The sequence below is a fragment of the Scyliorhinus torazame genome, chromosome 11, assembly GCF_047496885.1.
Source record: "Scyliorhinus torazame isolate Kashiwa2021f chromosome 11, sScyTor2.1, whole genome shotgun sequence".
NCBI classification, from domain to species: Eukaryota; Metazoa; Chordata; class Chondrichthyes; order Carcharhiniformes; family Scyliorhinidae; genus Scyliorhinus; species Scyliorhinus torazame.
The window spans coordinates 68,819,820-68,841,715 of NC_092717.1; the positions used below are offsets into that span (position 1 = coordinate 68,819,820).

Consider the following 21,896-nt stretch of genomic DNA (forward strand, 5'->3'; position numbering starts at 1 on the left):
CCATTAAAAAAAAAGAGATCAGCACACTGAATTGCAGAATGTCCCTCTTGTTCTCTTCTTTAGAAGGGAGCATCAGGGGCTGGAATACTGAGGGTTCTGACACAGATGACTATCTACAGAGAAACAGATTGAAGTAGCCAACATACATTTAACAACCATGAATGCTATGATTCAGACATCCAAGGTGACAAGTTTTCTGGTGCAGCTGTGTTTCAAGCTGCCTTTATCATTCAGATCAGAGGGTTTTCTCCAACAATACTTGTTCCTGTCATGATATGCAAACATGCAACCAATAAACGCTCAGAATAGTACACAACCAATGGGCAGACAGGACACTCAGGTGACATTACCACAAGGGTGCATGACATAAACACTATAAAAGGGATGAGGCACTCACACCCTGCCTCTTTCCACAGACACACATCGAGAGGGTTGATCAGCAGCATCACACCCCAGCACGTGGCTGAGAGCAAGCTGGTATAGTTAGACTGAGTTACTACAGTTAGATTAGCAGAGAGTCAAACTCATTTGAGAACTGTGTTAATAGTTCAATAAACATGTTAAACTCATTTCAGAGTCTGGAGCATCCTTTAGTTAAGACTGCATCAAGTAGTGTTATTCGAAACAGCATAACACAACAGTTACCATGTTGATAACATCACTGGTATGTGGAGGATGAAAGAATGAAAAGGGATGGTTAAATCCCCTGGTTTGTCTCCTCATACTTAGAATGCAAGACTTGTACAAACCTGCCCTCTGTTTTCTTTCTCACATTGGATCTTGTGTTCTTTCTCATCAAGAATGAGAACCAGAATTATATAGTCATACATGGCTCCAAGTGCTTAAAGCGACAGTGTCCCTAGGGTTGAATTTGGTTGTGAAGGCTATAAACATGTAGAACATGAGGAAGGCTACACTTAGAGTAAGTTACATTTTGCTGATGGCAATTGGATTAAAGTAATGCTAAAAATGCCGCATAAAATAAGTTGTGCAGCATAAACTTTATCGTGGATAAGAAACCTAATCAAAGTAATGTGAAGTATGACATTAAAATGTGGGGCTGGCCAGTTTCAGTTTAACAACATGTGGAAGTCTATTGATTTTAAAAGTAGCCTTGGAACAGAAATTGGATAGCCTTATTTTTTGGGTGAAGGGGTCAGAATTCGTGAGCTGCCTGTACCCTCTCAGAATGTGATGGACAAGAACAACATCAGGCAGGAGCCACACTGCTCTCTTTTCCTTAATGCTGCCAGGAGCCTCGCCGCCCGGACGTTAGGGGAGTCCTGTGGCACTTTAGAATACAGGGCGCGCAGCCAGGCTGTTCCTCTTAAATGCAGACTGTCCTTTTGAAAGGAATATGCATTGAACAATACTGCTGCAATTTTTAAGTTATGGCAAACTGAATATCATGCCACAGATAGATTCCAAAGTGAAGAATGCAGCACTGGAGGCATTCATGGTGAAGGCCATCACCTTTCCATGCGGCAGACCCAGATGCACAGCCCCTGCTGCCCCCGTGAATGTTGCAGTGTTTTTGTGAACAGATTACCTGCTCCTCCTTCTGTCCGCTGACAAGCCCCCTGCCATGGTAATGCAGTAAGACGTTTCACGACACCAGGTTAAAGTCCCAACAGGTTTATTTGAAATCAAAAGCTTTTGGAGCGCTGCTCCTTCGTCAGGCAAGATAACTCTTACAATTGTGTCTCTCCTATGAAAGCTGTGATTGTGAATCTGCCTCCACTTCACCTGATGAAGGAGCAGCGCTCCGAAAGCTAGTGATTTCAAATAAACCTGTTTAACTTTAACCTGGTGTTGTGAGACTTCTTACTATGCCCACCCCAGTCCAGCGCCGGCGTCTCCACATCATGAGAGTGCAGCAACAGTCTTGACAAATCCAGAAACTCACCGCAGCACCTCCCAAAAGACTCCTGAACACTTCCAGACGCTTGGCAATAGAAAAGGTTTAAAAAGGTGACTGACTAATCCTAGCCTAGGGCCCAACTTTCTGCTACATACTAGAATGTTGAAGCGTGATGAACAAATACAAACGATGGGCTTTGCCAAAATTTGGTACCCAGTGTCACATCAGCCAGGTAGCTGTATGGTATCAGGATAGCATCAATTCAAAGTCTTCCTGCTGAAATGCTGTGGAGGCCACATTGGAAGCAACCAGCGACACAGCACACCCAGGAAATGACCGTACACCCGCAGAATGCCTCTGGAGGCAACATTACACATCTTGTGCCATTTCCTAAAGATGTATTTTATATTCAAAGCCATTGATGTCAATGTTATCGGTGCTGCAACAACCCTGAACAATTGAACAGCAGAGCTGAGCTTATCAAAGGCTGAGCAGATTGTCTGTAAAACTTGTTGGAGCATCTGTCCCATTGAGTCATCATCTGCTATAATATAATAACCTTAAACCTCTAGGAATGTGATTAAGGCAGCAGCAGGAGTTTCCTCGTCTCTTAACCTTTCGTGTAGGCCAGCTGCTTGCTCTGACATGTCTCCAAACAAGCATCAGAAAGCACACAGCTGCACAACGCAATGAGATGACTGATCTGCTACTGGCAGAAAAGTAATCAAGTTGGTTGTTGTGTCACACACATTAACATCTTGTAATTCTACGGATTATAAAAGTCAAATGTGACATATATATTTCTGGAATGTTATCCTCCAATTTTTTGCAAAATTATCCCACTTTGGCAACCTTTTATTGTAAAGATGTGTTTCCCTTTAGAAACATAGGCGTTGCCCCTCTCGGAGCAGTGCTCACGGTGTGTGGCGGAAGCAACATACCTGGATAATACTGCACCACCTGGTTTCTAAACCAGGGTAGGGGTGAACAAGTTTCAAGCAGTTTAGTGGTGATATTCTGTTAAGACTTCCTGAAACATATAATAAACAACCGTTCATTTTCCAAAGGACTGAAGGGAGAAAAAGGTTCTTTTGGACTACTTGGCCCGATTGGCAGCAAAGGTGAAAAAGGAGAACAGGGCACACCAGGATTGCCAGGTATCGCTCTCCATTTTGCTGCATTGTGACTGATTCTTTTTGTTTTCTCTATAAAGTGCAGGCAACTGGGACTAGCTTAATGGTAAAAACTGGGCGGCATGGACTGGTTGGGCCGAAGGGCCTGTTTCCATGCTGTAAACTTCTATGAAAAGGTTATAAACCATGTTTTATAGGGAGAAGTTTTATTGACTGCTCTGTGAGAGTAGTTTTGCTGTGGCAGCTACTGTACAACCGTAAATGTGACATAAAATGTCCAGTTTGCCTTCACATTAAAGCCAACAAATGCCCTCCCTCCACAACTGGCCAGCTGTCCGTGAGTGCCAAAGCGTCACCCAGGCAATGTTGGACTGAGGCCTGGTTTTCAGCATGGCTCAGGCCCTCACCACAGCATTTAGGCAGGCAGGCAAGGTTGGAATTGACCCTGATATTTGATGCAATGTCCACTCATGATAGGAAATCTCACTATTATTGCACACATGTGAATATTCAGTATCGCTCAACCATGGCTCAGTTACAGTACTCTTGCCTGAGTCAGAAGGTGGTGGGCTCAAGTTTGATTTCAGAGACTTGAGTACACAATCCACATTGACAGCATAGAACATAGAACATAGAACATAGAAAATACAGCACAGAACAGGCCCTTCGGCCCACGATGTTGTGCCGAACCTTTGTCCTAGATTAATCATAGATTATCATTGAATTTACAGTGCAGAAGGAGGCCATTCGGCCCCCTGAGTCTGCACCGGCTCTTGGAATGAGCACCCCACCTAAACTCAACACCTCCACCCAACACCAAGGGCAATTTTGGATACTAAGGGCAATTTATCATGGCCAATGCACCTGCCCTGCACATCTTTGGACTGTGGGAGGAAACCGGAGCACCCGGAGGAAATCCACGCAGACACGGGGAGGACGTGCAGACTCCGCACAGACAGTGACCCAAGCCGGAATCGAACCTGGAACCCTGGAGCTGTGAAGCAATTGTGCTATCCACAATGCTACCGTGCTGCCCTTAAGAACAAATAAATCTACACTATATCATTTTACCGTAATCCATGTACCTATCCAATAGCTGCTTGAAGGTCCCTAATGTTTCCGACTCAACTACTTCCACAGGCAGTGCATTCCATGCCACCACTACTCTCTGGGTAAAGAACCTACCTCTGATATCCCTCCTATATCAGACAGCAGTGTTTCACCAATGTCTCTTTACGATGAGATGTCAAACTGTAGTTCCACCTAATCTCTCAGAAGGGCGTGAAAGATTCTGGGCTGGATTCTACGCCCTGTGACGCCCGAAGTGCATTTCCTGATGGGATAGAGTATCGGGCTTCGGGGGGGGAAATCAGGATCGGCGCCTGGCGTTGATCCGAACACAATGCTCTGACCCTCTGCTGGCGCCGGGCTTGAGGTTCACGACCGCTTGCCAACAGGAGGACGTAAATAAATTGATTTAATGGGCCCGGCACCAGAGTCTCCGGCCCTCCGTGATTCTCCAGTCCCCTGAGCCGGTTCCACATGGTTCCCATGTGGGCGCGGATCACTTCTGGGGCGAAATTCTCCGGAAACGGCGCGATGTCCGCCGACTGGCGCCCAAAACGGTGCCAATCAGACGGGCATCGCGCCTCCCTAAAGGTGCGGAATGCTCTGCAACTTTGGGTGCCGAGCCCCAACATTGAGGGGCTAGGCCGACGCCGGAGGCGGAAACGTCCTTTGTTGCCCCGCCAGCTGGTGCGGAAATGACATCTCCGGGTGGCGCATGCGCGGGAGCGTCAGCGGCCGCTGACAGTTTCCCACGCATGCGCAGTGGAGGGAGTCTGGGTGGAAGGGAAAGAGTGCCCCCACTGCACAGGCCCGCCTGCGGATCGGTGGGCCCTGATCGCGGGCCAGGCCACCGTGGGGGCACCCCCGGGGTCAGATCGCCCCGCGCCCCCCCCCCCCCCCCCCCCCCCAGGACCCCGGAGCCGGACCCTGCCGCCTTGTCCCGCCGGTAAGGTAGGTGATTTAATTTACGCCGGCGGGACAGGCAATTTATCGACGGGACTTCGGCCCATCCGGGCCGGAGAATCGAGCGGGGGGGCCCACCAACCGGCGCGGCGCGATTCCCGCCCCCGCCAAATATCCGGTGCCCGAGACTTCTGTAACCGGCGGGGGCGAGATTCACGCCAGCCCCCGGCGATTCTCTGACCCGGCGGGGGGTCGGAGAATGTCGCCCCAGGTGTTTACCAGTGTGGCCGTGACATGGTGTACTTTGCAGTGGGCCAGGGGGGTAACCCCTCAGTGTAGTTGCCCCCATGGTCCATCTGACGGCCAACCCCCCCCCCCACACAATGCACTACCTGCCCACCCTTCCTATGCAAGACACCCCCCCCACCCCCAGACCACTTTAATAGGACGATCCCCCAGGGACCCCATTAATTGGAAGACCCCCCCCCATAGAGACCCCCTACCTTGAGGAACCCCTTAATTAAAGGGATCCCCCCAACAGGGACTTCCTAACTAGAGGGGACCCCCCCCCCCCCCCCACAGAGACCTCCTAACTGGAGGGACCCTCCATAGGGACCCCCTTGATGTGTTGGGTACTCTGCTACACAGACGAACCAACACGGTTGCGAATGGTACAACTCAGTTTTATTGCTAACATTTATTTACAGTGGTAAACTGGTTACTGAGATTCAATCATAAACCTAGAATCTGTTGACCTATTCCAAATGCTATCTTGTAGTGGCACTCAGCACATGGTGGATGTCTGAGTGGCTTGCTATGAGCTCTGTGCCCTGAGCTGTCTCCTGCTGGAATGCTCAGGAAGTGTTGTGTTCCCTGTTTTGTACTGTGTATGCTCTTGCCTGTGATTGGCTGTGGTGTTGTGTGTGTGTTGATTGGTCCGTTGATCTGTCCATCAGTATGTATGTGCTATGATGTTTACCTGAATATCATGACATCCCCCTTTTGTACAAGAACATGTGCCTATGTGGTTAGAAATAGAGATGTGTACTGAGTGCAGCTGGATGTGTGTGTGTGCAATATCTACGGCATGTACATGGGGCTAAACTATATACAAGGGGCGATGTCGGGTGCGACATAACAACGAGATGGAACCATAAACAAAGAACGGGGAAATGTTGAATGACAAAAACAAACTCCTGTAATGACAAGGAAGAACAGACATATTAATACAGTGGTATTATGAGTTCAATGTACAAACAGGCTCATAAGTCCAGTCTCGTAGGTGGGCGACGAATTCGGGTTGACCGCCTCAAGGGTGGGTCTGGATCCACCGGCTGAGGAATGGGCCTGGCCACGGGCGACGACGGAAGGGGCATGGTGGCAGGAAGCTCCACAAAGTCGATATCAGGAACAACAGGAGGGCGCGGTGTCGGTGTAAGTTCCCGTAGCGAGCGTGGAAGTAGGCGAAGAGCCCGGCGATTGCGCCTACGAGTGGAGCCATCAGGCATGCGAACCAGGAACGAGCGGGAAGCCACGCGTCGGAGAACTTCGGCAGGTGCTGACCAGCCACCATCTGGTAGGTGGATGCGGACGTTGTCTCCAGGCGCCAGGGCGGGAAGATCAGTTGCCCGTGTGTCATATGCCATCTTCTGGCGAACGCGCTGCTGTTGCATTCTGTGTAGTACCGGAGCATGGTTGGTTGTGGGGACCAGAATGGATGGCACAGTGGTCCTGAGGGCGCGACCCATCAACAGCTGGGCTGGTGAGAGGCCAGTGGCTAGTGGGGCCGAGCGATAGGCCAGCAGGGCTAGGCAGAAATCCGATCCGGCAGCAGCAGCCTTGCAGAGGAGCCGCTTGACGATGTGAACGCCCTTCTCCGCCTTTCCATTGGACTGGGGATGCAGAGGGCTGGATGTCACGTGTGTGAAGCCATATGAAGCAGCAAAGGACGACCATTCCTGGCTGGCAAAACAGGGCCCATTGTCCGACATGACAGTAATCAGAATGCCGTGGGGAGCGAAGGTGTCTTTGCAGGCCCTTATGACAGCGGACGATGTTAAATCGTGCCGGCGTATGACCTCTGGATAGTTGGAAAAGTAATCAATGACGATTACATAGTCCCTGCCAAGCGCGTGAAAAAGGTCCACACCCACCTTCGCCCAGGGGGACGTCACCAGCTCATGGGGCTGAAGCGTCTCAGGAGGCTGCGCCAGTTGAAACCTTTGGCAGGTGGGGCAGTTGAGCACCATATTGGCAATATCATCACTGATGCCCAGCCAGTATACCGCCTCTCGGGCCCTCCGTCTGCACTTCTCGACCCCCAGATGGCCTTCGTGTAGTTGGTCGAGGACCAGCTTGTGCATGGTGTGCGGAATCACAATCCGGTCCAGCTTGAGCCACCCTCCCGTCATGTGGTGCATCACCCCCCACTCCACAGACGGCCCCCCCCCCAAAAAAAAAGAAATCCCTGTTTGGAAGCTAGAGAGCAGTCTAGACAGGGGTAGTGGAAACAATTACAGCATGTGTCCATTCTTCGAAGGAGACCTGCTGAGACCTGTGTTTCAACCCCGCAGATCCATTAACTGCATGCCAATCATAACTTTCTAGTAGTGGGCTGTGATTGACAGAACAATGAACAAAGAACAATGCACCCCATGAACAGGCCCTTCGGCCCTCCCAGCCTGCACCGACCATGGTACCTGCCTGAACTAAAACCGCATGCACTCACGGAGTCCGTATCCTTCTGTTCCCACCCTAATTCATATATTTGTCTAGATGCCCTTTAAATGCTGCTATCATACCTGCTCCCACCACCTCCCCAGGCAGCACGTTCCATATATTTACCACCCTCTGTGTAAAAACCTTGCCCACACATCTGTTCTAAACTTTTCCCGACGTACTTTAAACCTAAGTCCCCTAGTACTTGATTATCTTACCCTAGGAAAGAGCATCAGACTGTCCATTATGTCTATGCCTCTCATAATTTTGTGGACCTCTATTAAGTCTTGCCTTAGCCTCCGTCTTTCCAAACAATCCTAATTTATTCAAACTCTCCTCATAGCCAACACCTGGGGCTGGTTTAGCACACTGGGCTAAATAGCTGGCTTTTGAAGCAGACCAAGGCAGGCCAGCAGCACGGTTCAATTCCCGTACCAGCCTCCCCGAACAGGCGCTGGAATGTGGCGACTAGGGGCTTTTCACAGTAACTTCATTTGAAGCCTACTTGTGACAATAAGCAATTTTCATTTCATTTTTCACCTTCGAGACCAGGCAACATCCTGGTGAACCTTCTTTGCACTCTCTCCAAAGCTTCCACATCCTTCTGATAATGTGGTGGCCAGAACTGCACGCAGTACTCCAAATGTGGCCTAACCAAGGTTTTATATAGCTGAACATAATTTCTGAACCCCTGGACTCAATGCTCCGGCTGATGAATGCAAGCATGCCATATGCTTTCTTAATCGCCTTGGCCACCTGTGTTGCCACTTTTAGGGACCTGCACACCCAGATCCCTCTGTATGTTAATGTTCCTGAGGGTTCTGCTATTTATAATATAATTCATACCTAGATTTGATCCTCCAAAATGCATTACCTTGCATTTGTTCTGATTAAACTCCTTCTGCCATTTCTGTGCCCAATCTTCCTTTCTTAAACAAGGGAACAACATTGGCTATTCTTCAGTCCTCTGGAACCTCGCCTGTGGTCAAAGAGGATGTGAAGATATCGGTTAAGGCCCCAGCTATTTTGCCCTTTGCCTCCCCCAGTAAGCTGTGATAGATCCCACCCGGAAATGGAGTTGCATTGTACATTAAAGAAGACGTTGATACAATATTGAGCAAAAATATTGCCACAGATGTTGCAGAACTACAAGGTTTTCTCCACCTTCTCTCGAATCGACCAAGCATCTCCTCAATCGACTTTTTGAGGGTATTCAACATCACCTACTCTTGTTTCCAGAAGTTCTTCCCAAACTGCTTCTCAAACTCTGAGGCCAGTACCCCCGTCAGTATATCCGCTGTGGTAGGAGTGGCCACACCCGCTGGAGTTGTATCCACCATCTTCCCTCTCCCCAAATCCATCAAAGGATTTTCATTGCAACTTTCTTTCCACCAGCTATTTTTGAGATTTCGACATTCTTTCCTTGATGGGCTCACTGAAGCTTGAGACGGGCCGAGTTCGTTCACCAAAATCCTTGGGAAAAAGGACTAAAAAGAACAAGTACCCCGATCGGAGCTACCTAGTGTGCAACCTTCTCCTACATGCCACCACCGGAAGTACACCTCTCATTCTTCTAAACTCCAAAGAATACAAGCCCAATCTACTCGACGTCTCCTCATAAGAAAATCCCTCTCTACCTTGGGATCAACCTAGTGAACCTTCTCTGAACTGTCTCCACTATGCCAGTATATTGTTCCTTATGTAAGGGGACTAAAACTGTTTGCAGTATTGCAGATATGGTCCAACTAGTGCCTTGTATAGCTTTAGCAAGATCTCCCTATTTTTAGACCTCATTCCCTTTGAAATAAAAACCAACATTCCATTTGCCTTCCCGATTACCTGCTAAACTTGCACATTAGCTTTTTGTGATTTATTCACAGGGACCCACAAATACCTCTGTGCTGCAGTTTTCTTCAGTCCTTCTCAATTTGAATAATATATAACACCTTTATTCTTCTTACCAAAGTGCATAACTTCATATTTTCCTGCATTATATTCCATGTGCCAAGTTTTTCGCACTCACTTAACCTGTCTATATCTCGCTGTAGACCCTGTGACACCCTCACCATTTGCCTTCCCACTATTTTTGTTTCAGCCACAAAAATAGTGGGCTGAATTCCCCGCTCCTGCGTCTAAGTGCAACGGAGGATCCATGGTGTTCCATGATGGAAAAATCGGCGCCACACCCGCACCGATTCCGCTACTGGTGAGGGGCTAGCACCGGCGCCACGTAAAACACCCACAGAACACACGTAAAACAGTGGGAGAATCGTCGGGTCCATGCTGCTCATGTTCAGGGCTGACAAGCTGCAGCCTCGCGTACACCTACACTCCCCACACATGCACCGATCTCATCCAAAAAGATGGCGCCGGTTCTGCTCGACCTCATACCCGTCCACTCCAACCCCACAGCCCACCTCCTGACCATCCCCACTACTCTGCTGACTCTGCTTGAATATAATATGTATTTCTAAATGTTCTGCTATTACATCCTTTATAACGGACTATTGACTTCTGGTTGCGGCTATGCTGAGCTAAGTCGCACGTTCGGCAGATCCCGCCAGAAACGGACTTTTGGGCTCTTTGAGGGGCCCCCGCGCCATTTGTTCGACGGTTCCCAGTGTGGGAAGGTGACAGTACGATTTCCCCGGCACCGTATGGATTGGACCAGGAGTGGAGCGGTGAAAAAAGTAATTCTGGTGCAGCGAAATGTGCGAGGGAGGAAAGCCAAGATGACGGCGGGTGGAGACCAGGCAGCGTGGGCGCAGTGGGCGCAAGAGCAGCAGGAGTTTCTCAAGCGCTGCTTTACGGAATTGAAAGCAGAGCTGCTGGAGCCGATTAAGGCTTCGATCGACAAGCTGTTCGAGACCCAGAAGGCCCAAGGGGCGGCGATCCGGGAGGTGCGGCAGAAAGCCTCGGAGAATGAGGACGAGATATTGGGCCTGGCGGTGAAGGTGCAGGCGCACGAGGCGCTGCATAAGAAATGGCAGGAGAAGTTCGAGGACATGGAGAATCGGTCGAGGAGGAAGAACCTGTGGATTCTGGGTCTCCCGGAGGGAGTGGAGGGGTCGGATGCTGGAGCATATGTGGTCACGATGCTGAACACATTGATGGGCGCGGGTGCCTCCCCGAGGCCCCTGGAGCTGGATGGGGCCCATCGAGTCCTGGCGAGGAGGCCCAAGTCTAACGAGCCGCCATGGGCGGTATTGATGCGGTTCCACCGCTTGGTGGACAGGGAGTGTGTCCTAAGATGGGCAAAAAAGGAGCGGAGCAGCAGGTGGGAGAATGCAGAGGTCTGTATATACCAGGACTGGAGCACGGAGGTGGCCAAGAAGAGGGCCGGGTACAATCAGGGTAAGGCGGTTCTGCATCGGAATGGGGTGAAATTCGGGATGCTGCAGCCGGCGCGACTGTGGGTCACGTTTAACGACCGGCACCGTTACTTTGAGACGCCGGAGGAGGCGTGGACCTTTATTCAGGCCGACAAGTTGGACACGGACTGAGGTCGGTTGTGAGGGGAGGTCGCGGGGGGCTACTGTGGTTACTGTGCTTTGGGGGATGTTCTGTTCTGCATTGTTTCCTTGGGTGCTGGGTGGGGTAGGGTGAATTGGTTCGAAGGGGGGGTTTTGTGAGAGTGTGGGCGTCGGTGGTTGGAAGGGCAGGGCCCTGTTGGGGGGAGGGGAGATGGGAGGGCCGAGGTGGGGGAGCTGGGATTAGGCCGCAAAAGGGAGATGCGCCAGAGAGGGCGGGGCCGGACTGATGGAAAGCGTGTTTTTTTCCCGGGGGGGGGAAGGACTGTGGTGAAGAGGAGAGCCCGCTGATGGACAGGAGGCGGGAGGCGGGGGGCGGGGGGGGGGGGGGAGGGAGACTACCATACTGGGGGGGTCAATGGAGTGGCGGAAGTCGCCGGGGTCAGCAGGAGTCAGCTGACTTACGGGCGTGCTATGGGGGGAGCAATGCAGCTAGTGGGGGACCTAGCTTGGGAGGGAGGGGAGGAACTGGGTTGCTGCTGCATTGGCCAATGGTGAGCTGGAGCTCGGAGAGAGTCGGGGTGGGGGTCTGCCGCTGGGGGGAATGGAGAGTGCGGGAGGAGCGGGCACGTGGCTGGCCTAGAAAAGAGGGTGGCTAATTGGGGGGGGGGGGGGGGCAGCCCCCTGATCCGGCTGATAACTTGGAATGTGAGAGGCCAGAACGGGCCGGTCAAGAGGGCCCGTGTGTTCGCGCACCTGAAGGGACTGAAGGCAGATCTGGTCATGCTCCAGGAGATGCATTTGAGGGTGGCAGACCAGGTTAGGCTGAGAAAGGGGTGGGTAGGGCAGGTTTTCCACTCGGGGTTGGACGCAATGAATCAAGGGGTGGCGATTTTGGTGGGGAAGCGGGTGTCATTTGAGGTGCTGAACATCATGGCAGACAATGGAGGTAGGTATGTGATGGTGAGTGGTAAGCTGCAGGAGGTGCGGGTGGTCTTGGTGAATGTGTATGCCCCGAATTGGGACGATGCCGGATTTATGCGGCACATGTTGGGCCGGATTCCGGACATGGAGGCCGGGAGCTTGATAATGGAGGGTGGGGGACTTCAACACGGTACTGGATCCAGCATTGGACCGCTCCAGGCCCAGGACGGGTAGGAGGCCGGCGGCGGACAAGGTGCTGAGGGGGTTTATGGACCAGATGGGAGGAGTGGACCAATGGAGGTTTGTCAGGCCGGGGGCCAGGGAATTTTCTTTTTTTTTCCCACGTCCATAAAGCCTACTCCCGGATAGACTTCTTCGTTATGAGCAGGGCACTAATTCCGAGGGTGGAGGGCACGGAGTAGTTGGCCATAGCCATCTCAGGCCATGCCCCGCATTGGGTGGAGCTGGAGCTAGGGGAGGAGAGGGACCTGCGCCTGCTGTGGCACCTGGATGTGGGCTTGCTGGCGGATGAGGAGGTGAGCGGGCGGATCTGGGGGTGTATTGAAAGCTATCTAGAGGCTAACGATAATGGGTAGGTGCAGGTGGGGGTGGTCTGGGAGGCGCTGAAGGCGGTGATTAGGGGAGAGCTAATCTCCACTAGGGCCCACAAGGAGAAGGAGAGGAGAGAGAGGGAGAGATTGGTGGGGGAGATTTTAAGGGTGGATAGGAGGTACGCAGAGGGCCCCGAGGAGGGACTACTCAAGGAGCAACGAAGCCTCCAGGCCGAGTTCAACCTGTTGACCACCAAGAAGGCAGAGGTGCAGTGGAGGAAAGCGCAAGGGGCGGTGTATGTGTACGGGGAGAAGGCTAGCCGGATGTTGGCACACCAGCTTTGGAAGCGGGAGGCAGCGAGGGAGTTTGGGGGAGTTACGGATAAAGGGGGGAACACGGTGCGGGAGTACGGTGGGAATAAATGGGGTATTCAGAGACTTTTATGAGGGGCTGTATAGATCTGAGCCCCCGACGGAGGAGGGGGGGATGCGTCGATTTTTGGATCGACTGAGGTTCCCTAGGGTGGAGGAGGAGCAGGTGGCTGGGCTTGGGGCACCGGTAGGGCTGGAGGAGCTGACTAAGGGGCTGGGGAGTATGCAGGCGGGGAAGGCACCAGGGCCAGATGGGTGGAATTTTACCGGAAGTACATGGGCCCTCTATTAGTGAGGACTTTCAGTGAGGCGAGGGAGGGGGGTGCCGGGAGGGGTGGGCCCTACCCCCGACCATGTCCAGGGCGCTGGTCTCGCTGATCTTGAAGCGGGACAAGGACCCATTACAGTATGGGTCGTATAGGCCAATCTCTCTCCTCAACGTGGATGCGAAGCTGTTAGCAAAGGTGTTGGCCACCAGAATTGAGGACTGTGTCCCGGGGGTGATTCACGAGGACCAGACGGGTTTTGTTAAGGGAAGGCAGCTGAATACCAATGTGCGGAGGTTCCTTAACGTAATCATGATGCCTACAGTGGAGGGGGAGACGGAGATAGTGGCGGCAATGGACGCGGAGAAGGCCTTCGATAGGGTGGAGTGGGGGTACCTCTGGGAACTGTGGGGGGGGGGGAGGAACACCGGGTTTTGTTGTATGCCGATGACCTGTTATTGTATGTGGCAGACCCAGTGGGGTGATGCGGATCCTCAGGGAGTTTGGGGACTTCTCCGGGTATAAGCTCAACATGGGGAAGAGTGAGCTCTTCGTGGTACACCCAGGGGACCAGGGAAGGGAGATAGACGAGCTTCCACTGAAGAGGGCGGAAAGGAGTTTTCGGTATCTGTGGATCCAGGTGGCCAGGAGCCGGGGGGCCCTACACGAGCTCAATTTGACGAGGCTGGTGGAGCAGATGGAGGAGGAGTTTAAAAGGTGGGATATGCTGTCACTCTCCTTGGCGGGTAGGGTACAGTCGGTGAAGATGATGGTGCTCCCGAGGTTCCTTTTTATATTCCAGTGCCTCCCCATCCTGATCCCTAAGGCCTTTTTTAAGCGGGTTAGTAGGAGCATCATGGGATTTGTGTGGGTGAAAAAGACCCCGAGGGTGAGAAGGGTGTTTCTGGAGCGGAGTAGGGACAGAGGAGCGTTAGCGTTACCTAATCTGTGTGGGTATTACTGGGCTGCCAATGTGGCGATGATACGCAAGTGGGTAATGGAGGGGGAGGGGGCGGCATGGAAGAGGCTGGAGATAGCGTCCTGTGTGGGCACGAGTCTGGGAGCACTGGTAACAGCACCGCTGCCGCTCCCGCCGACTAGGTACACCACGGGTCCGGTGGTGGCGGCGACTTTGAAAATTTGGGTGCAGTAGAGGCTTCGGTTTGGTCCCCGATTAGGGAGAACCATCGGTTTGTCCCGGGGAGAATGGATGGAGGGTTCCTGAGCTGGCACAGGGCAGGTATTAGAAGGATGGGGGACCTGTTTTTAGATGGGACGTTTGCGAGCCTTGGGGCGCTGAAGGAAAAATTTGGGCTTCCCCCGGAAATGCCTTCAGGTACATGCAGGTAAGGGCGTTTATAAGACGGCAGGTGAGGGAGTTCCCGCTGCTTCCAGCACTCAGGATCCAGGATAGGGTGCTCTCGGGGGTGTGGGTTGGAGAGGGCAGGGTCTCGGCGATCAACCAGGAAATGTAGGAGGAGGAGGAGACCTCAGTGGAGGAGCTAAAGGGTAAATGGGAGGAGGAGCTTGGGGAGGAGATAGACGAGGGTACGTGGGCGGACGCCCTGGGTAGGGTTAATTCCTCATCCTCTTGCGCCAGGCTTAGCCTGATACAATTTAAGGTTCTTCACAGAGCGCATATGACAGGGACGAGGCTGAGCAGGTTCTTTGGGGTGGAAGATAGATGTGGGAGGTGCTCTAGGAGCCCAGCGGAGCCCAGCAGATCATACCCACATGTTTTGGGCATGCCCGGCGCTGGATGGGTTCTGGAGGGGTATTGCGAGGACGATGTCTAAGGTGGTGAACACCCAGGTTAAGCCGAGCTGGGGGTTAGCACTATTTGGGGTATCGGACTAGCCATGAGTGCAGGTGGCGTAAGAGGTTGGTATTCTGGCCTTTGCGTCCCTGATAGCCCGGCGGAGGATTCTGCTACAGTGAAAGGATGCGAGGCCCCCGAGTGTGGAAGCCTGGATCAGCGACATGGCAGGGTTCATTAAATTGGAGAGGGTAAAATTTGCCTTGAGAGGGTCTTTGCAAGGGTTCTTCAGGCGGTGGCAACCGTTCCTAGACTTTCTAGTGGGGCGTTAGGAGGTGGTCAGCAGCAGCAGCAACCCGGGTGTGTTTTCTACTGTGTTTATTATTGCTTAATGGTTGGTTGGTATATTGGGGGAATTTGTGATGTAGTTGTAAGATGTCTATTTATGGGTTCTTTGTTTATCTCTTTTCTGTAAGGGGGCGGTTTTGTTGAAAATATGTAAAAATTTGAATGAAAATATTTCAAAAAAATTTTTCTATATAATAGATTCTTAACATTTTCCCAATGACAGATGTTAAGCCAACTTGCCTGTAGTTACCTGATTTTTGATTAATATCACTTGTAATGTTTCTGGTTAACCTATCGGATAGTTCTCGGTCTAACTGTATCCCTTTATATATTTAAAACAACATATAGGGGGGGGGGCGATTCTCCGAGCCCAGACGGAGAATCGGCGCAACCGCGCCCCGACGCCCCGACTCCGGTGCGTGATTTTCCAAGGTGCGGAGAATTGGCGCCATTTGCGCCGGCGGGTGTGGCGCAGCACGGCCACGGGCTGCTGGAATAGGCGGGGCCGCCGATTCTCCGGCCCACGTGGGCCGAGCGGCCGCGCAGATACGACAGAGTCCCGCCGGCGCCCTTCACTCCTGGTCGCTGCCGGCGGGAACTCTGCGCGAACGGTCGGGGTACGGCCTGTGCGGGGGGGGGGGGGGGGGGGCTCCGTTTCCGGGGGGGGCCTCCTATGAGGTCTGGTCAGCGATCGGGGCCCACCGATCGGCGGGCCGACTACTGAACACCGACGGCATGTTGAGTCGGGGCCGGCGCGCGTAAGAAGCACGGCCCAACTGCGCATGCGCGGGTTGGCGCGGTGCCCATTTGGTGCTGGGAAGGGAGGCTGGAGCGGCGTGAACCGTTCCAGCGCCGTGCTGGCCCCTTGTGGGGGCCAGAATCGGTCGTCCCCGTGCCCGTTTTGCGCCGTCGTGAAACGCGACAGCTTTCACGACGGCGCAAATACTTGGGCTCCATTTGGGAGAATCGCCCCCAGAGCTCACAGCTTAATACAATCTGTGACGTGACAATCACTATAACAACGTACCCCTTTGATGCAGCTCCCAATGGCTGTGTCATAAAGAGGTTTCAATGTAATGGAAATGTTACAATTCTGGAGACAGTCTTCAAAATAATGGACCCATAGATATCTAGCAAAATATTTACTCATTTTCTTTATAATTTGGTAGCAAATTTCATTTCGACTTTTACTTTTTCAGGTCCTTATTCACCATACTTTGGCCTGAAAGTAAGTAACTATTTATTTTCCAATGAAATGTTATAACCACACCACTGTTTTGATTAGTATTCATTACCTACAGGAATGTTCGTCTTGCCATGAAATGTTCATTTAGCTCTGAATTGCAAGAGTCATTGATTTGTGCTTTTTTAAAAATACCACCAACTCGCAAATAAAGGATCAGGTATGGGGCTAAATCCTCAAAATGGATTCATCCCATAACGATTGAATTCCTGGCCTCATAATGTTACGGGTAGTAAGGATTAGATTCGACAAGTCTCTCGCAGAGATGGGAGACTAATGAATGTAAATCAGGGTCCTGTGATGCAATTAGGACCCCAATATTATTTAAGTGGTGTATCATAGGTTTCACACAGGTCAGCAAGTTCACCAAGCTGCTAAAAAATCATTGTGCTGAAGTTCAAAGGAATTTGATCTGAGTAAAAAAAGCATCCCTCTGTTCATTGTGCCTGCAATTCATGGATCACTGTCTGCTTAAGGTTGTGCTTTTGATATGCCTTGGTTAAAAAATGAGAGGTAAATTATTTCTGCTGGCTATTGGAGTAAAAGCAAGAGGGAGTTAGGTCCTTGATGTGTGAGCTTAAAAAGTGGGCCACAGGGAAGACAGCAGCAGAAGCAAGAGAAGGCCTCGCCCATTTTACAGAGGATCATCTTTTTTAACTTGTCTGAAGAGCAGTGCCCCAAGGTGCAGATGGTTGTGGACCTCTGTAGTCTACTGGAGGAAGACCATGGGCGGGATTTTCCGTCCTGCCGTACCCATTTTCTGGTGATGCGTGCCCCTGCCGGCAGCGGGATTCTCCGCCCCGCCGCACCCGTTTTCTGGTATGGCATGCCCCCACGGGCAGCGGGATTCTCCATCCCGACAGTGGGCCAGTGGGGTTTCCCATTGTGGGCACTCCCACGCCGTCGGGAAATCCGCGGCCGTGAGTGCGCTGTCGGCGAAATGGAGGACCCTGCCGATGGAGAATCCAGCCACTTGTGCCTGCTGGACCTTTAGAATATTCAAGGCCTGTATATCCAGGCTATACCTGCCCACTGTGCTGACCCCACAACGACAAGTTTACCAATCTTAGTGATGTTGTTTGAATGTATGCCTTCTGCTTTCTGCGATATGCTTGTCTTGCCATAAACAAAATGATTTTGTCTACGTAGAAATAGTTTCACATCTTTGATGTCACTTGACAGTTTGACTATGGGTTATTTCGATGTTTGCAACCATTCGTTTGTAAACTGCATTCATCTTTAGTAACCATCTTAAAATGTTTTTGTCTTTTGACTTATAAAGGGTGAAAAAGGAGACTCTAGTGCAATGGGTCAAAAAGGGGAAAAGGGAGAATCAGGCAGCGGGTTGTTCCTGTCACATTCCCCTGGGCCCCCAGGGCCCATTGGACCTCATGGGAGACCTGGGCCAGTGGTAAGTAGTTTCAAAATAAACCTATTCTTATCCTTAATGTTATGCAGTAAAATGTACATTATGACAGAACCTAACAGTATTAAATATGTTAAATGCCCTGTACCTGTGAGATAACGTACATTGTTACAGCATGGTTTTGAGAAGGGGAGGTTGATCGAGTTTTTGAGGAGATGACAAAGATGATTGATGAGGGGGAGGGCAGTGGATGGTGTTTACGTGGATTTCAGTAAAGCCTTTGACAAGATGCCTCATGGCAGACTGGTACAAAAGGTGAAGTCACACGGGATCAGAGGTGAGGTGGTAAGATGGATAAAGAACTGGCTCGGTAACAGAAGGCAAAGGGTAGCAGTAGAAGGGTGTTTTTCTGAATGGAAGATTGTGGCTAGTGGCGTTCCATAGGGATCGGTGCTGGGGCCTCTGTTGTTTGTAGTGTACATAAGCGATTTGGAGGAAAATGTAGCTGGTCTGATTAGTAAGTTCGCGGACGACACCAAGGTTGGTGGAGTGGCAGATAGTGTTGAGGATTGTCGGAAGATACAGCAGGACAAAGCTAGGTTGGAGACTTCAGCAGAGAAATGGCAAATGGAGTTTAATCCGGACAAATGTGAGGTAATGCATTTGGTAGGTCTAACATAGAGGGCAAATATACCGTAAATGGCAAAAACTCTTAGGAATATAGAAATTCAGAGAGATCTGGGCGTGCAGGTCCACAGATCATTGAAGGTGGCAACACAAGTGGATAAGGTAGGCAAGAAAGCATATGGAATGCTTGCCTTCATTGGACGGGACATCGAGTATAAAAACTGGCAAGTCATGCTACAGTTATATAGAACCTTGGTAAGGCCGCACTTGGAATAGTGCGCACAATTCTGGTTACCACACTACCAGAAGGATGTGGAGGCTTTGGAGAGGGTGCTGAGGAGGTTTACCAGGATGTTGCCTGGTCTGGAGGGTGTCAGCTATGTGGAGAGGCTGAATAGACTCAGACTGCTTTCATTAGAAAGACGGAGGTTGAGGGGTGACCTGATAGAGGTCTACAAGATTATGAGAGGTATGGATAGAGTGGATGGGCAGGCACTCTCTCCCAGGGCGGAGGTGTCAGTCACCAGGGGGTATAGGTTTAAGGTCCGTGGAGTAAAGTTTAGAGGAGATGTGCAAAGCAGATGTTTTACGCAGAGGGTGGTGAGTGCCTGGAATGCGTTGCCGGGGTGGTTGCGGAAACAGATACATTAACGGCATTCAAAAGGCATCTTGACAAACACATGGATAGGATGGGTATAAGAGGTATACGGCACAAGGAAGTGCTGAGGCTTTTGGCAAAGGTTGGTATCATGACTGGTACAGGCTTGGAGGGCCGAAGGGCCTGATCCTGTGCTGTATTGTTCTTTGTTCATGGAAACAACCATTTGGCCTATCAACTCTGAGATGGCACAATCTACATGAACACCTTTTAGAAATAATTTATGGATTCTATGCCAAAATTTCTGTAAATAATTTTTTTCCAATTTCCTTTTTAACTGTTCTTTATTTTCTTTTTTTTGTGTCCTCCCAGAAATATCTTGCAGACCAAAAGGTTCCTCACTTTTTACCTTTTTGTAATCTTTTGGGAGAGGCATGTTGGCACAGTGGTTAGCACTGCTGCCTATGGTGCTGAGGACCCGGGTTCGACCCCGGCCCTTGGTCACTGTCCGTGTGGAGTTTGCACATTCTCCCTGTGTCTGCGTGGGTTTCACCCCCACAACCCAAAAGATGTGCAGGTTAGGTGGATTGGCCACGCTAAATTGCGGAAAAAAATAACTTGGCGGCGGAGAATAGAGGGTCAGGCCCGCTAATGATATGCCATCTGTGCTTAAACGGCGTGCAGCGAGCGATGCACTTACGTCATTTTCGGGTGCCGATGTGGCGTCAAACTGGCGCATACCGCGATTTTGGAGTCGGAGGCTATGCTCCGCCCAATTGCATTTCGCGATTTCGGAGTCGGCCAATGACAAATCCATCCTGGAGAATCAGTGGACTTTCGCGACACAAAAACCAGCACCGCACCTGCACAAATTCTGCTACTATTAAGGTGCTAGCACCGGTGCCACGTGGAACACAATCGATTCTAATGGTGTGGGATCTAACGGGTCTATGATTGACACTCGGGAGGCTGACAAGCTGCAACCGCATATAGACACCTCACTCCCCACACACACTCATCCCAGCCAAAATGATGGCACTGGTTCTGCTGGAGTGCACCCATACAGTTGATGGGTCAACTGGGGGCCAGAGGACACCCAGTGGGGGTGGCCTACCCAGACGGGCCGTGGCACTAAGTTCACAGCGGGTAGTCAGCGTGTGCGCAGCTACATTGCTGCCTTGCTGGCTGCGGCAATGGTGCTCCGTGCCGGTCCACCCCGACCCCACAACCCACCTCCTGGCCACCCCTCATTACTCCCCCAAGCCATGGCAGAAGCTTCCAGCCAGCAGCATAACTGTCAGCAAACTATGGCAATGTTGGACACCTTCCGTACCCCTCGCTCTCCTTCTGAAGCCGCCACGCTGGTTTCACGATATTTAAAAGCACAAATTAACCATGCCGTCGGAATCTGGGCCTATCAGAGGCTCCGGAGACTACAGGGTCGGGCCCACGAATGATATGCAAATGGTGTCTACCTTGCGAGCGGAGTGAAAGGCAGTGATGCCGTTTTTGAGGTGCCTGCCGCGAAGCTATTCTCTGCCTAATCGCATTTCCCGATTTCGGCATCATTTACAGGAAAATCCCACCCCAGGAGCAGATTCTCTGATCCAGAGAATTGTTGACGCCGTTGTAAACGATGTCGCATTTTCTGACAGCGTCAACATGCCCCCAGGATCAGCGATCCTGCGCCGTACAGGGGGCCAGCACTGCACTGGAGTGACTCACGCAGCTCCAGCTGCTGATACCGGCACCAAACCGGCGCCGCGGGTCTGCAAATGCGCGCTGCGACCGGCGAAAGCGCGCTACGTGCCTTCTCCATGCCGGCCCCTACGTCACATGGCAGAGAGCTACAGGGGCCTGTAGTAAAAGAGGCACCACCAGGAGAAGCCAGCCCACCAATCGGTAGGCCCCGATCGCGGGCCAGGCCACGGTGGAGGCCCCCCCCCGGGGTCGGATTCCCCCCGCCCCCCCCCCCCCCCACCCCCCACCAAGCCACCCTCCGCAGCATGCACGCCGAGGTGCCGCCGGCGCCGTTCACTTGTGATCCTGTCTCGGCCCATCCTGAGTGGAGAATCGCCGGGAGGGGGCTGTGTAGAGAGGCCCCCGACCGGCGCCGTGCCAACCGCGCCGGCGCCAATTCTCCGGTGACCGGAGAATCGGCGCCGGCGTCGGAGTGGCGTCGTGTGAATCGCTCCCCATGTGTTTCTTTTGTGAAAATTAGCTGATAAGGGTTTGTATTGATACCAATATGGAACAGTGATGTTTCCTTGTTGTTTAATGGTTAGTGTGATATGTGGAATGTTAAGTAGTGGACTTTCAATCCTTTGTTACTGTTGACCGTTCAATAAACAGAATATTCGCAAGTGGCTTCTCGTCGGTACAAGTGGGTACATGTGCCATGTTTCAGATGGTGATTTTGGTTATGGGCGGCATGATACACGTGTTAGCACTGTTGCTTCACAGCGCCAGGGTCCCAGGTTCGATTCACGGCTTTGGTCACTCTCTGTGCGGAGTCTGCATGTTCTCTCCGTGTCTCCGTGGGTTTCCTCCGGGTGTTTCGGTTTCCTCCCATAAGTCCCGAAAGACGTGCTGTTAGATGAATTGGACATTCTGAATTCTCCCTCTGTGTACCCGAACAGGCGCCGGAGTTTGCCGACTAGGGAATTTTCACAGTAACTTCATTAGACAGCAC

General features: G+C 51.6%; 1 protein-coding gene across 1 annotated transcript in view; it reads left to right on the top strand.

Annotated features, from left to right (window-relative positions):
• LOC140385324 (collagen alpha-1(XV) chain-like) overlaps positions 1 to 21,896 on the top strand; it is a 531,657-nt gene that overhangs the window by 426,825 nt on the left and 82,936 nt on the right. The window contains 3 exon segments of the mRNA XM_072467384.1: positions 2,929 to 3,018; positions 16,570 to 16,598; positions 17,896 to 18,024. Coding sequence (XP_072323485.1) covers positions 2,929 to 3,018; positions 16,570 to 16,598; positions 17,896 to 18,024 — 248 coding nt within the window.